At 35.7% G+C, this 14,645-nt stretch overlaps 1 protein-coding gene across 2 annotated transcripts in view; it reads left to right on the top strand.

The window, feature by feature from the left end:
• The window catches only part of BMAL2 (basic helix-loop-helix ARNT like 2), a 79,241-nt gene that overhangs the window by 34,628 nt on the left and 29,968 nt on the right, over positions 1-14,645 (top strand). For both annotated transcript variants that reach the window (XM_072653435.1, XM_072653434.1), the window contains exons 5-8: positions 2,949-3,028; positions 5,197-5,289; positions 7,369-7,486; positions 8,634-8,777. In XM_072653435.1, coding sequence (XP_072509536.1) covers positions 2,949-3,028; positions 5,197-5,289; positions 7,369-7,486; positions 8,634-8,777 — 435 coding nt within the window. The remainder of the gene's footprint in view (positions 1-2,948; positions 3,029-5,196; positions 5,290-7,368; positions 7,487-8,633; positions 8,778-14,645) is intronic.

Raw genomic sequence — 14,645 nt, 5'->3', positions numbered from 1 at the left:
GAACAAATCATAGAAATAACAGAAGGCAAGGGAAGCTAGAAGGCAGAAGACTCCATTCAAATCAGAAATTCTGTGGGAGGTCTTTCGCTACCCATCTCCTTCCTTTCCCTTGTCCTATAAATATTTGTTAACTGTTGTACTTGAAGCTCTGGATTTTAGCTAAGGTTCCTAGGAAGTTTCGTACTGGGCTTTCTTCTCAGAGATGACTAGTGAATTCTATTTGTCACTTTGCCTTGGGATTCTTTTAGGTCTGGGCAGTTTTCATTCATGATTTCTTGAAATATGGTTTCTATGCTTTTTTTATGGTCTAGGTGAGGGGTGGAGAACCTGTGACCTGGAGGCCTTCCAGGTCCTTTTGACTGAGTCCAAGTTTTATAGAATAAGACCTTTTATTAAGGGGATTTGTTCTGTGAAGTATGGATTCAAAGGGCTGCATCTGAGGACCTAGAGGGTCACCTGTGGGCTTGAGGCACAGGTTCCCCACCCCTGGACTAGGTTTTCATCTAATTTGATGACTAAAGTCCTCCTTCCTTGACCTGTTTTCAAGGTCATTTGTCTTTGATCGAAGGCACTTTCCATTTCTGATTTTTTTCAGTCTTTCAACTTTTGTTCTATTTTTTTGTTCCATTTCTATTCTATTCATATTTCTATTCTACTTTTCAACTATTTCTATTCTATTTCAACTTTTGTTCTAGCATTTCATGCTCTCTCACAGAGCTGCAGACCTCTGCCAGATCTGATCTGATTTTTAAGGGGTCTGTTACTGTTGCAAGGTTATACTTGTTGATGGAATGACGACATTTTCTTTAGTATTGATCTGTATTAAGTGGGGCGTGGGTAATAAGCCCTCTGTTCTTAATGAACCACAGAAGCAATTCTATCCAATGAGTGACTGGCAACATAATATAATATGATATGATATAATATAATATAATTATAAAAGGCAGTCTCCATGAGAAGATAATGAGGTGATCTGGTCTGCTTTCAAGAGGGGTACCAGGGGTTATCAGCTCTGGGCCAGTCTAGTCCAAGGGGCAAGCTCATTATGCCTCTAATCTTAGTACAGAAGGCTTCAGATCCTGTCTTGGGGTCAGAGTATCATAGGCATAGTCTCTTCAGGGCTCTCTCTTCCTGGCCCCATTCTGCAACTGCAGGCTGCAGGGATCTCTGGCTTCTCCCTCTTAGCTGACTTTTTCTGACTGAACTTTTGGCTATCTCTTTGGGTGGACTTGGGTGGGCAAGATGTACTCACTGTAGTTTTTCCTTGGATTTATTGATGATTGCTTGGTCTGGTGCTCTTCTTTTTTAATCCTTGCTGGAATAATTAATAGAGAACTGGACTGACCTACCGCCATTCATTGTACCAGCTTGAAGAGAGCCTCTTTTATTTGCTATTTTTAAAAGTGAACTCATTGGAAAGCTCCCTGATGTGGTATCTTTAGATAATTCCAACTCTTATTTCTCATGGAAATTTTTCTGATGGTGTCTTTAGAATTTATGATGATTTAGTTTTTTGTACAATAAAAATAGTGTCTACCCAAACTACAAAAATTTCATCAGATCCTTCTTTGTTCCTGAATTTTGAATTACTCATTCAAATGAAAACTAGAATGGCCTTGGAAAGAGTGGACAAATATATAATATCTGTTAGGGGCAAATAGGTGGCACAGTGGATAATGGATAGTTCAAATCTGGCCTCAGATACTTACTAGCTGAGTTACCTTGGGCAAGTCACTTAACCCTGTTTGCTTCAGTTTCCTCATCTGTAAAATGAGCTAGAGAAGGAAATAACAAACCATTCTAGTATCTTTGCCAAGAAAACCCCAAATGGGGTCACAAAGAGCTAGATACAACTTAGGATAGATACTTCTTATTACCATTTCATCAAGTCATTTTATCTTCTAGATCTCAATTCTTTATCTATAAAATGAGAGGATTGGACTAGAAAGCCTCTGAGATCCCTCCCAATTCTAAATCAATGATGCTAAGTGGCTTGTGTTATGTTTCTGAGTAGGAGGTAATTTGTTATTACTTGGGAGTGCCACAATCCAGAAACAGTGTCCACCTCTGTGGTACTGCTTCCCCTTGTGACATTTTGAAACTCAGAAAAACAATGTATCCAGTCTGTGCTACTTTACTTACCCAGTTAGCCAAATATTCGAAGTAAAGATACTGATAGACATAATTCTATTGTATGTATATTGAACAAGGAAATGAATGAACATTTATTAAGCACCTACTATGTGCCAAACACTGACTATTGAACTAAATAGAAGTCTTTTTACATATGAAGTATTCATTATGTTTTGCACAAGTTAAAAAATACATAGTTCCTTCCATCCATTAATTTGTCATTTGAAAGCAAATAAATAAAGAATTCTCACAAAATAGAAAGAAAAAGAATGACTACTTCAGTATGGCGGCTAGGTGGTACAATACATAAAGAGTTGGGCTTGAAGTCAGGAAAGATCTGAGTAAACATCTAAGGTCAGATTTGAACTCAGGAAGATAAGTCTTCTTGACTCCAGGCCCTGTACTACTGCACCACCCAAATTTGACTGTACATTCTTACCATAAAAATAAGTCACATATAGTCCCATATCACATACAATCACTGTGCCAGAGTAAGTCATTTATATTTCCTTCACTTCAGATTAGGGGGACAAAACAGGTTTGCCTCAAGGAACAGAATTCCTTTCTCCAGCTTCCACTTAAATCATATGTATATGTATATATATATGCATATATATATATATATGTAGAGAGGTAGAGAGAGAGACAGACAGACAGAGAGACAGAGAGAGAGAGAGAGAGAGAGAGAGAGAGAGAGAGACTTGACTATGAGCTTCATGACAATCTACTGTTTTAAAAAGATTTCTGGAAAACAATGTATATTTCATCCTAGAGTGTGTTTTCAGGATATCTTTATGTTTGCTTCTTATTTTTAGGCTCTACCAGTTCTTATGCAGGAGATAATTACAAGCCTACATTTATACAAGATGATGAGCTGAGACATTTAATCCTCAAGGTAAGTAAGACATATATTTCCTCCATTCTTGTCCTTATTTGCCTTTCCTTTTTGTTTTACTGGGGGAGGAAGGGGAAGGGAAGGTCTATAACTTGGGAATAATGAACCCTGCTTTCTTTATTATAACAAAAGAATACATACAGTTTTGGCCATAGTAAACGTGTTCCAGAGTCAACAACGTAAGCAAGGAGTGTGTGTAGACAAGACTAAGCAAAATTGTGAGATCAGGTAGTTTGTAGGGGTTCTTCCTTTGTCATTAGCCCAGTAGTCTACCTAAGGGATATGGCGCTTCATGGATCCTCTCAAACCCAGACTCTACCAGCTGCTCTGATGTCCAGAGATTTTTCCTGTTTGTAAACATTTTGCAAACAGTAAGGAAGTATATGTATATACATACATACATAGGCAGTCAGTTGGTATAGTGGATAGAGTGCCAGACTGGGAATCAGAACTCATCTTCCTGAATTCAAATCTGGCCTCAAACACTTACTAGCTGTGTGACCCTGGGCAAGTCACTTAACCTTGTTTGCCTCTGTTTTCTCATCTGTCAAATGAGCTGAAAAAGGAAATGGCAAACCACTCTAAAATCTTTGCCAAGAAAACCCCAAAATGGAATCATGAAGGGTCAGACACAACTGAAATGATTGAACAACAACAAAAATATATCTATCATTTTTTAAATTATTATTTTCCTGTCCCCATGCACACTCCTTCAAAATTCACCCATCTGTTTTCTCTTCTTTCAGGACCTGTATCTCTATACATAATATAAATCTCTGATTAAGTGATTATCAGCAAATAATTTGGGATGTTCACTGTCACCTTCACTTCCTCTGCCTGGGCTTTAGGTTCACCTTTCTCAAAAGTTGCCCCCTTGAGTTATCCTTCAAAACCTGATCCTTTGTATGATTAGAGAATAGTAGCGTCACCAGCCAGGTCATGTGTTGGTAGTTGTTTTGGCCCAGGTGATCTGAGCTACCAGTTTCAAGCTATTATGATAGCTGAGAGATTAGCCTACTTTTCTAACTCCCTTTATAGTAAAAAATTATTACTAAAGCTATTAAACCATATTCCCTACTGAACCTTCAAAAATACGTATAGAACAAATATACATATAGACATATACATAAAGAATACACGTAGAACCTTCAAATATACATATAGAAATTAAAGCAAATAATACAATATTATTTAGTACTGTTTTCACTAGATCTTACTTTTCTTGTCATATACTAATCTCATGCTGATCTTGTGTACTAAACTCCACTAGGTTTTCCAATTTATGCTGAATATCTTTTTAATTAAAAAGTATTGACTATGCAGGAAGTTTATAATAAAATGTTGTTGTTCAGTTGTTTCAGTTGTCTGACGCTGTGACCCCATTTGGGTTTTTTTTTTGGCAAAAATGCTGCAGTGTTTTACCATTTCCTTCTCCAGCTCATTTTACAGATGAGGAAACTGAGGCAAATAAAGTGACTTGTGTACGGTCACAGAGCTAGTAAGTGACTGAGTTCAGATTTGAACTAATGCCAGAACTGGTGCTTTATCCACTGCACTATCTTGCTGCTTATAATAAAATTCAAAGATGTTTTATGTGATGGTAATGACTTTCTATTTGCTTCAGTGAGGGGGAAGAGGAAAGGCAGGGTATTTTATTGAAATTTAGATTTTCAGGTTAACTTTCAAGAGGTTCAGTCATCCCTCAATTAGAATACATTGTCCATAGACAGTAGTAGTAGGTGCTTTGTTTATGTGGTCTGAACAGCTAGGGTCAAGTTACATGTGTTATTAATTGAAAGACTGGCAAACTTTTCTAACCTCTTTTAAAATAAAAATGTGATCCCCAAGTGCATGTCACTAATACATTAGAAATGTTGTAAGGATACTTGTTATGAAATAAACATGATAACCTTTAAGAGCAATGTATTCCATGTCTGAACTTGCATTCAAGTTGAAAAGCATGAGTTTATGCTTAGATTTAAGAATCTTATATACTGTGGTTCTCTTTTATATTTTGTTGAATTTTTCTTATGATGTAAATTAAAATAAATGAATACTTAGTTTATTTGGCAGGCCACAATATTTTCTTCAAAATCAAACCTTTCAAAAATATGAAAAAGAATTACTTGTAATATTATTTGTTGTTATTATTAATATTATTATTTTAGATTGCAGATGGGTTCCTATTTGTTGTTGGATGTGATCGAGGAAAAATTCTGTTTGTCTCTAAATCAGTTTCCAAAACACTTAATTATGATCAGGTATGTCACATTACTTTTCAAAGACTTAGAGTAGTTTTACAGCAGTTTATTTTTAACTTTTTTGTATAAATATAATGTAACTAAATAACTTCTATTCATTAATATAAAAATTCCAGAAGCAGTATTTCTTTTGAGAAAGTTGCTGATAGGACCTTGAATGATACTGCTTCAAAATATGTCCTTGAGTAAAATACTGTGATAATGGCAGTGGCTTCATTTCTCAAGGACTAATGAATGCCCTTTGGGTTAGATTGCTTACTAAGAAACTGCTGTATTGAAAAACAAGGAGGTTGGACTAATGGGAATACCAAATCCTCTGTAGTAGTTGCAAGTATTTGAATTCTCACTGTTTGAAGTTATAATTATATGAAAGATGGTAATTGGTTCCAATTCAATGGAAATATGTAGCACAAAATTCAAATAAAGTGACTTCAAGGGAATTCATTATTTGCGCTAATCAAAATCTAGCTGAACTTCAACACTAGTGTAGATTTGTGCTGTCTTCCATGTGGGTACTTCCTCCTACAGTACAGTCTATCCACAATCCATCCACAACTTTTCATCCTGTACAGTCCTTGTTTGTGTTTTCAGATAAATTGTCCACAAGGGATCCACTCAAAGCAGGGAACCTTCCTTCAGGTCTCTTTTTTTTTAAAATTAATTTTTAATTAAAACTTTTTTTAATCTGAGCTTTCTAAACATCAACAAATATGAGCATTTTTGAATACTGAGAACAGAAAAAAGAGGATTATTCATGGATCACAAGTCTCCATTCTATGTAGCTAAATTTCTAAAGTAGATAATGCCTTCCACATGTTAGTTCCAAAATTGTCCTGCTTGTGAGGATTTCCTTCTGAACGTCCTTCCATTCTGTTCTGTGCACTTAAAAAAATGCTTCATTGATGCTCTTATCATTCTTTGTTTTTTGTATATTATTTTTCTCCTTTGCATCTACTCCTCCCCTCAAATTTTTCCCAATAACCAATAAACGTAGTCAAGCAAAACAAATTCATACATTAGCTATGTCCAAGAATGTGTATCTCCTTCTTCACCTCTAGTCCATCACCTCTCTGTCATCACCTGTTGGTCTTCTCGGTCTCTTGACATTTTGAAGATTTCAATAGAGCATACAGAACAGTCATATGTTATCCCTCACTCTCATTGCATGATAAGCCCATGAGCTTTTTGGTTTTCACATCTCTGTGACAGTGTTTTATTCTACTCCCTTCTGCTCAATTCCTCTTCAATAATGTGTTGTACACAACAACTGTGTATATTTCCATCGCCTTTTGATTGGCCTACAACTTTAATTTTTTCTTTAATTCAGTTGTCTTTCCACCAAGGCACAGAAAGTTAGGACATAAGTAACTGGAGAAGAGGGGAGAGTATGTTCCAGGCAGGGAGAACAGTATACAAACAACGAGTCATAAGAGAAATCATTGTAGATAGAAGTGGTCAGAAAAGGAACTGGAAGTAAGATGAGTAGGAATTAAAGAAATAGAAATGATGAAATAAGAGCTTTCCTGGTTCCAGAAATGGTGTTAACAAAAGCCATGGAAGAAGGAATCATATGGCACACCCAAAGGACAGCTGGGTTGTTATTTTGGTCGTAGATTTAGTTTGGTTTATATCTGGCATTACTCATCTTTTTGTTCTTTACTGGAATTACTTTGTTCTTTACTAGAATTATAAATTACTTTATAGAATCACTTCTATCTTTGTCTGCCACATTTTAATTTCCTACTTTCCTGGGCTCAATAACTTTAGGGTATATCCTAGTGTGATTAGAATGCAAGTGTATGGATTTGGAAATGTATGGTACTGAACTGAATTTATCAGTTCTTGGCAGAGGGGTGAGCAGGGGAATGGGGAAGATTTAGAAGATGATATAGAAGAAGTGAATAATGTTTACCCCAAACATAAAATGGATTAGTTTAAGTTTACATTGTATCAGGAAAACATCTTGGTTTATTATGAACTTCAACAAAAGTAGCTATATTTATTTTGTGTACCTGGGAGGGAAAGTGGGAGTAGGATTTATTATACTTCTTTGAAATGAACAGTCTATCTTATAATTAGGAAAGTTTGACCGGACAAAGCTTATTTGACTACTTACATCCAAAAGATGTTGCCAAAGTAAAGGAACAGCTTTCTTCTTCTGATATTTCGCCAAGAGAGAAGCTGATAGATGCCAAAAGTAAGTGTTACTATGATCACTGTTTTAAAAGACTATGATTAGTTGTTTAAAAGTTGAGATCAAGCGTTCATACATCACAGTATCAACTTATTCAAATATGCATACGTTGTTAGACTCTGCTATTTAAATCTATAAACAATCTTTCAAAAGCCATATCAAAAAGTTCTTTATTTTGCATAACAAAGTGACACTTTTGCTTTCAAATATTTTCTCTCTAAGATGAAAAGATATGGTTCAAGAATCAGAGTCCTGTTTTGCTGTCATACTCAGGAACCATCACTGATCTGTATCATTCTTATATTCATTTGCCAAAACATAATGATTTACTCACCCAGAGCCACACAGCTTTAAGTGGTAAACTTCAATGGACTTCAGATCATATAATATTTGTGTTTTTGTAACAAAAGAATGTGAAAAGAATCGATAGTAAACAGAGAGCTGACCTCAGAGTTATAAAGACCTGAGTTTGAGTTCCACTTCTGACACATACTGGCTGTTTAATCCTGGGCAAGTCACTTAACCTCTCGATTCCCAGAAATCTCTAACAATCTAAGATGTAGAGAAGCTGCCAGTCTGCATTCGTATGGTAGAGGAAGTTTCTCACTGGAAAATCCTAATACCAACGATATCATAAGAGAGACAGACATCACTTGACTTATACTTTAATTAATCATGATCTGTATCAGTGGAGAGAGGCTCCACACTGATGAAATCATAGATCACTGAGGTATAAAAATGATGGTGAAATATGAAATAGGCAAAAAGTTAGCATTTTTTCCATTTGATCACTGTTATCTATTTACTTGGGAGCTTTCCTCCCTCACATTTGAAATATACTTATAGATGTCAACTAATTATTCCTTCTATACTTCAAAAAAAATTTAACTCAAAGAAAAAAATGAAAGCTTTTAAAATTCAAAATGAGATTACATGTAACTGCCTTGTAACTGCCATTTTTGGATCTATGCTGCTGTCATTTTGTTAATATTTGGCTGCTATTACATTAAAGCATAAAGGCAATTGTTTTTCATTTACTGTAAGCTGAGAAATGTAAGGAGTGGTTAAAAAGTGTTAGGGAACAAAAATTTTATTATTACTCAAGAACATTTTTTTCTGATGATTCTCTCACCCATATGTGTTATGAAAGCTGGCTTTCAAGTCCAAGCAAATTTCCCTAAGGGAACAACTCATCTGTATTCTGGTGCAAGGCGGTCCTTTTTCTGTCGGATAAAGTCTTACAGACCATCAATCAAAGAAGAACAGGAATGCTTACCCAACTCAAAGAAGAAAGGTATCTTTTTGAAATATCAAGTGTTTTTGTTTTTGAAAATAAAATTAATGTCCACAGGTAGTAAGCACACAACATGAGTTGTAATCTCAACATTAATCAAGCATAAGCCTCTTGAGAAGAGGAGGAATACGATATATTTAACTAAATTGTCTGTATTGGATATTCAGACTCATCAAATTCACTCCAGAATCAAATCAACTCTTCATCCTATTCCCCACAATCTTAAAGGAGCTGATGAAAATCTATTCCTTTGGATCAAAAGAGAAAAATTGGGGAAGGAGTAGAAGTGAGAGTTATAATTACAGTACCTCCAAATTGAAATGGACCTCGCTGACTATCTACTCCAACTCATAATCCAAAAACAATCCCATAACTCTACAACATCCCCAGCAAGTAATCTTTCCTTGAAAGCTTTTTGTTAATTGGAATCTACTACCTCCCAAGGGAATTGATTCTACTTTGGATACCTTTAAGTGTTATGAAGATTTTCTTTACTCTAGCTAAAACCTGTCTCTGCACCTTCTACAAACTGGTCCTCGTTTTGGCCAAGCAAAATAAGTTGAATCCCTTTTTCATATGACAACCTTTTATGTATTTTGAAGACAGCTATCTTGTACTCCCTCCTCCTCTAATTAAAAACCTTCAAATTACAAGTCTTTTAGTGAAATTTAGTTCCTTTCAAAAATATATTAAGGAATTATACTATTACAAAAAAAAGGCACTGATTTTTTTAATGTAAGTTTTGTGTTTCATAATAAAACCAGCTTTTTTTGGTTAAATTTCTGATTATATTTCCTTGTAATCCATTTACAGATTTTTCTTTGTGGGCATTTTCCTATTGAATTGCTTTTATTCTTATCCATGAAACTTAGTCTGAAAATTTAAGAGCTTTCAGAGCCCTTTTGGATTTTGGCCAGGACTATATGCTAAATAAATTAAGTGCAAGACTCTCCGTTTCCATCAAATTGACTTATTAGGAAAATGTATTTTGCTCTGTGTACATTCTTAGCACCAGTGTTACTTCTGTCTGTTTCCCTATCTTGGTACACCAACAGGGATATGTGAATTCTACATTAGATTTACCTTTTTAATTCCTTGATAAGGTAAAAATTATCATTATTTGGCAGGACATACACTAATACTGTATATTAGTGGTACCAAGTTGAATCCAATAAGAAGAATGGGTCATGATCGTTTTTATGGTACATATCAATATGGCAAAATATAGCAAGACAATTTTCAGGGGAAAATATAAATAATTATGGGTAACTTATGTACAATAGAATATTAATTGACTAACTTGTGAGTCAGCACCTTCTTATCCCCTTCTATGCTTTCAGCGCACTGTAGAATACATTTGAGAAGCATGAGAAGATAATATTCGGTGGTGGCACATGCTGGTAATCCCACTTCCTGAGGAGGCTGATGCTTGTAGATCTCTTAAATTCAGAAGTTCTGAATTATTGTGTGTTGTATCCATCCTGATGTCTGCACCAAGTTTTGCTTTAATATTACGAGACCTGCAGGTAGGGGTAGGAGTGGGTCAAAGCATCAGGTTGGTTAGGGAAGAACAAAACAATTCAGGTCAGAAAACTTAGAATGCCTTTGGAAGATGTCATACTAGAGTGCTGAGAATCCACTACAAATTTATGTCATCTAATCTCAACTGAACCCTCACTGCTGCAAAATAACCTTTTTATTTTTCCCTCATTGACGGTCACAGTCTTTTAATGGCTATTCTAAAACCTCTTTTCCCTTATTCAGTCTCCTAGCCTGCTCCTGTTGCCCTCTTAACAGTACTTATAATGTGACCTCTTTTCTCTAATTTATAGCTCAAAACTCTTTTTATGTCATCTCCCAGTCTCTTCTTATTTGCTCTAATCTCTGAGAAACATGTGCCTCTTCTGCTTGCCAAGGCTAACCCTTCTGCTTATGCTCTTTATCTCATCATTCCATCCCCTCCTCTCCTCTAGAAGCTTCCAGCCCTTCCCCATGCACAGGGTACACTTTTGTGATTTAATCTCTCTTTATTCTTTGGCTCTTGCCAATAAACATGATAAAGTCATTGCCATATTTAAAAAAAACAACACCTCACTTGATCCTTCTCCCCTTTTAAGGCATTATCTGCAATCCTTCTCTTCCATTTCATTATTGAAGTCTTAGAAAAAAAGCTGCCTGTTCCTTGCCTCTACTTCCTTACCTCTCACTCCTCACCTCCTTACACTTGAGTTTCTGATTCTACCATGCCATGGAACTTACAAATGATGTCTTAGTTATTAAATCTGGCCTTTTCTTAATCACCTTCCTTCTCCGTTTTTCTACTGCCTTGCACACAGTTGACCACTCCCTCACCCTATAACTTTCTGCTTCTTCAGCTCTTCCTGTTGTCCTCCTATCTGTCTTTTTCTTCCTTCTCCCTTGCTGGGTAAAACTCCAGATCCTTTCCCCCTAATTGTGGTTATCTCTCAAGGTTTTGTTCTGGGCATATATATGCACATGTATATACATATATACGTACATATACCCACACCGTCTCTCAGTGATCTTATTATCAGATTCCATGGGTTCAAGTATCATTTCTATTAGATGATTCCCAAATCTATATACCTAGCCCTACTCTGTCTTGGTAGTGCAGTGGATAGAATACTAGAGTCAGGAAGACTTATCTTCATAAGTTCCAAATCTGGTCTCAGACTCTTACTAGCTGTGTGACCCTGGGCAAGTCTGATTGCCTCAGTTTCTTCATCTATGAAATGAACTGGAGAAGGAAATGGCAAACTTCTTTGCCAAGAAAATCTCAAATGAGATCACTCAGAATTGGACACAACTGAAATTACTGAACAACAATAAAAACTTTATCTTGAGCTCCAACTTCCTGATGGGCTTCCGAAAATCAAAATGTCAAAAGATAAGTCTCTACCTTCCCCCTTAAATTCATCCTTCTTGGAAATGTATTTATTAAGAGCACTACAATATTTCTAGCCAGCCAGACATTTAAATTTAATTTTTAAAAATTTTATTAATCTGTTCATCCCATTACATCCTTTCCCAATTGAGCACATGAAAAAATCTAAACATATACAGACATGGTCTGGCAAGAAAAAGTCCTACCTTGGCTATGTCCAAAAGTGTTTCTGTTTTTTAAGTTCATCTGGCCCCTCTGGAAGGAAGCAAGTTGCATATTTCATCTTTATTCATCAAGGTCTTCCTTATTTTCTCTGAAATTATTCATTTAATCATTTCTTATGATGTACTTATAGTCCATTATTTTCATGTACCAAAATTTGTTTAGTCATTCCCTAATAGAAAGATGGCCCTTTGGTTTCCAGTATTTGACTCCCATGAAAAAGAGCTGCTATAGATATTTTTATACAGATAGGTACAAGATATGTCCTTTTTCTTTCTGATTTCTTTGGGGTACAGTCCTAGAAGTCACATAGCTGGGTCAAGAGTATGAGTAATTTGGTACCTTTGGGGACAGAGTTCCAAATTGCTTTCCAGAATCTAGCCAACCAGGTTTGCATCTTTAAATATTCATTCTCCCTCTCCCTCACATCTAATCAGAAGCTAAGTCTACTTCCACAGCATCTTTTCATCTAGTTGCTCTTCATTTATGTAGCCCCATGCCATAGATCAAGTTCCTATCATCTCTCACTTGGACCATTGCAACAATAGCCTCCTAATTGTATACCCCTTTTCTGGTTCTTCCTTCCCTAATCCATCCTTCTGTCCAGCTATCAAAACAGTCTTCCAAAAACAGAAGTTGACCATGTCCCTTCTCTGCTCAAGAATCTTTACTAATTCCCTATTGCTTCTAGGATAAATATAAAGTCTTCAGATTAGCATTTAGAACCCTTCACAGCTTGGATCCAGCCTTTTTTCCATACTAATTTCGTACTACAATCCCTCATGCTTCCAAGATTGGCCAAAATGGCCTTCTCATTGTTGCCTGGTAAGGCACTACATTTCCCACCTATATGCTTTTAGTTTATTCCCCATGCCTGGAATGCGATCCTTCTTCGCTTCATGTCTTAGAATTTTTAGCTTCCTTCAAGGCTCAGCTCAGGTACTTCCTACAAGATGCCTTTCCTGATCCCACATATAAAGAGAAAATATAAAACTAGAAAGAAAAATATAAATTTATAAAGATAATGATAGCAATAGTTAACATTTATATAGACTTTAATTAAGTTTTGCAAAGCTTTTACAGTTGTGTCATTTTATGCTTACAACACTGGAGAGTAGGTGCTGTTTTTGATCCCCTTTTAGCAAATGAAGAAACTGGTCACACACATGCCTTACTAGGGTCACACAACTGACACACACATAATCCTACATCTGATGTAGGGTTTGAACTCTAGGTCTTCCTGATTCCAGGTCCAGGGCTTTATCCACTCTGCAAACTAACTACTTGGGGAAAAGAAACAGTGCCTGTTCCCAAGGAGTTTACACCACCTCCCTTTGACATCTCTGACAGTTCATTTATTTCATGGATGGCAAAGTCATTGGCTACTATGTGAACACATTCTGTTTTCGTACTTATTTTCAAGTTAAGAAATATTTTAAAAATGCCTGCCATGGGAAAAGTACTGTGCTAGATACTCAAGGGGATACAAAAAAGCTGCAAAAACTACATGAGGGGTTCTCAACTTTTTTGGTTTCAGAAACTCTTTACATTCTTAAAAATTATTGAGGACCCCAAAGAGCTTTTTGTTACATTTGTTTATCTTTACCGTTTTCAAAATTAAACCAAATAAATTGTAAAAATCTTTATTCATTTAAAAATAACAACAAACCTATTACATGTTCACATGTCACATTTTTTAATTTAAAAAAACATTATTTTCCAAAACAAAAAAATTGGGGAGAAGAGTAGCAGTGTTTTCTGTAGGTGTGCAAATCTCTTTCATATCTGGTCTCATTAAAGGCAGCCATATTCTCCTATCTGCTTTTGCATTCAATCTATTATAATAGATTGTTTTGGTCAAAATTTATGAAGAAAATCTGGTCTTACACAGATATGGAATTGGAAAACAAATGGGGTATTTTAATAGGCAAATAACAGATTAGTATTATTATAAAAATAGTTTTAGCTTCATGCATTCCCTGTAAAGGTCTTGGACCTCAGTCCAAAAACCAGGTCTCAGACCTTAGACCACATTTTAAGTACTGCCAGCCTAGATGATATCTGAAGTTCCAGTTCTAAAATTCCATGGGTTTTGAGTTAATAAGTAATAAGACAGGGGCAGCTAGGTGGCACAATGGAGAGAGCACCAGCCCTGGAGATAGGAGGACCTGAATTAAAATCCTCCCTCAGACACATTATCTGGGTGATCCTGGGCAAGTCACTTAACCCTGATTGCCTCAAAAAATAAAATAAAATGAAATAAAACATAGTCTTGTTCTTTAGGATCTTACAGTCTAATTGAAAAGAGAAAAAACAAATCCATGAGAAGGTAAATAAAAGTGTAATAGATTTATGATTCTAAGATATGGAGACTGTGCCTATCTGTCAAATGAGTAGATCCAATATAATGTGTGATGAATTTAAAGGAGGGCAGAGACCACTGTAGCCTGGGGAGTTATTTGAAGGTTTTGTAGAAGAGAAAGAAGTTGAACCGGACCTTGAAGTAAGCAAAAAAAACAAAGACAAAAACCAGACCTTCAAAATGCCTCAAATAAGAACACATGATTTGTCCTAGACAGTTATTTTCATAAACTATTTTTGGTGAATTAAATAATTTTTCTGGTTTGCATGATTTAAAAATGTCTTCTCAATGAATGGGGGTGAGAGAGGGAGAGAACTTGAAACTGCGAATAAAATGTAATCAAGTTTTAGAAAATAATTTTTAAATCATATATTTATGT

Source organism: Notamacropus eugenii, chromosome 3 (assembly GCF_028372415.1).
Source record: "Notamacropus eugenii isolate mMacEug1 chromosome 3, mMacEug1.pri_v2, whole genome shotgun sequence".
NCBI classification, from domain to species: Eukaryota; Metazoa; Chordata; class Mammalia; order Diprotodontia; family Macropodidae; genus Notamacropus; species Notamacropus eugenii.
Note: the sequence above shows the minus strand (reverse complement) of the source record. Positions and strands in the feature narration are given on the sequence as shown.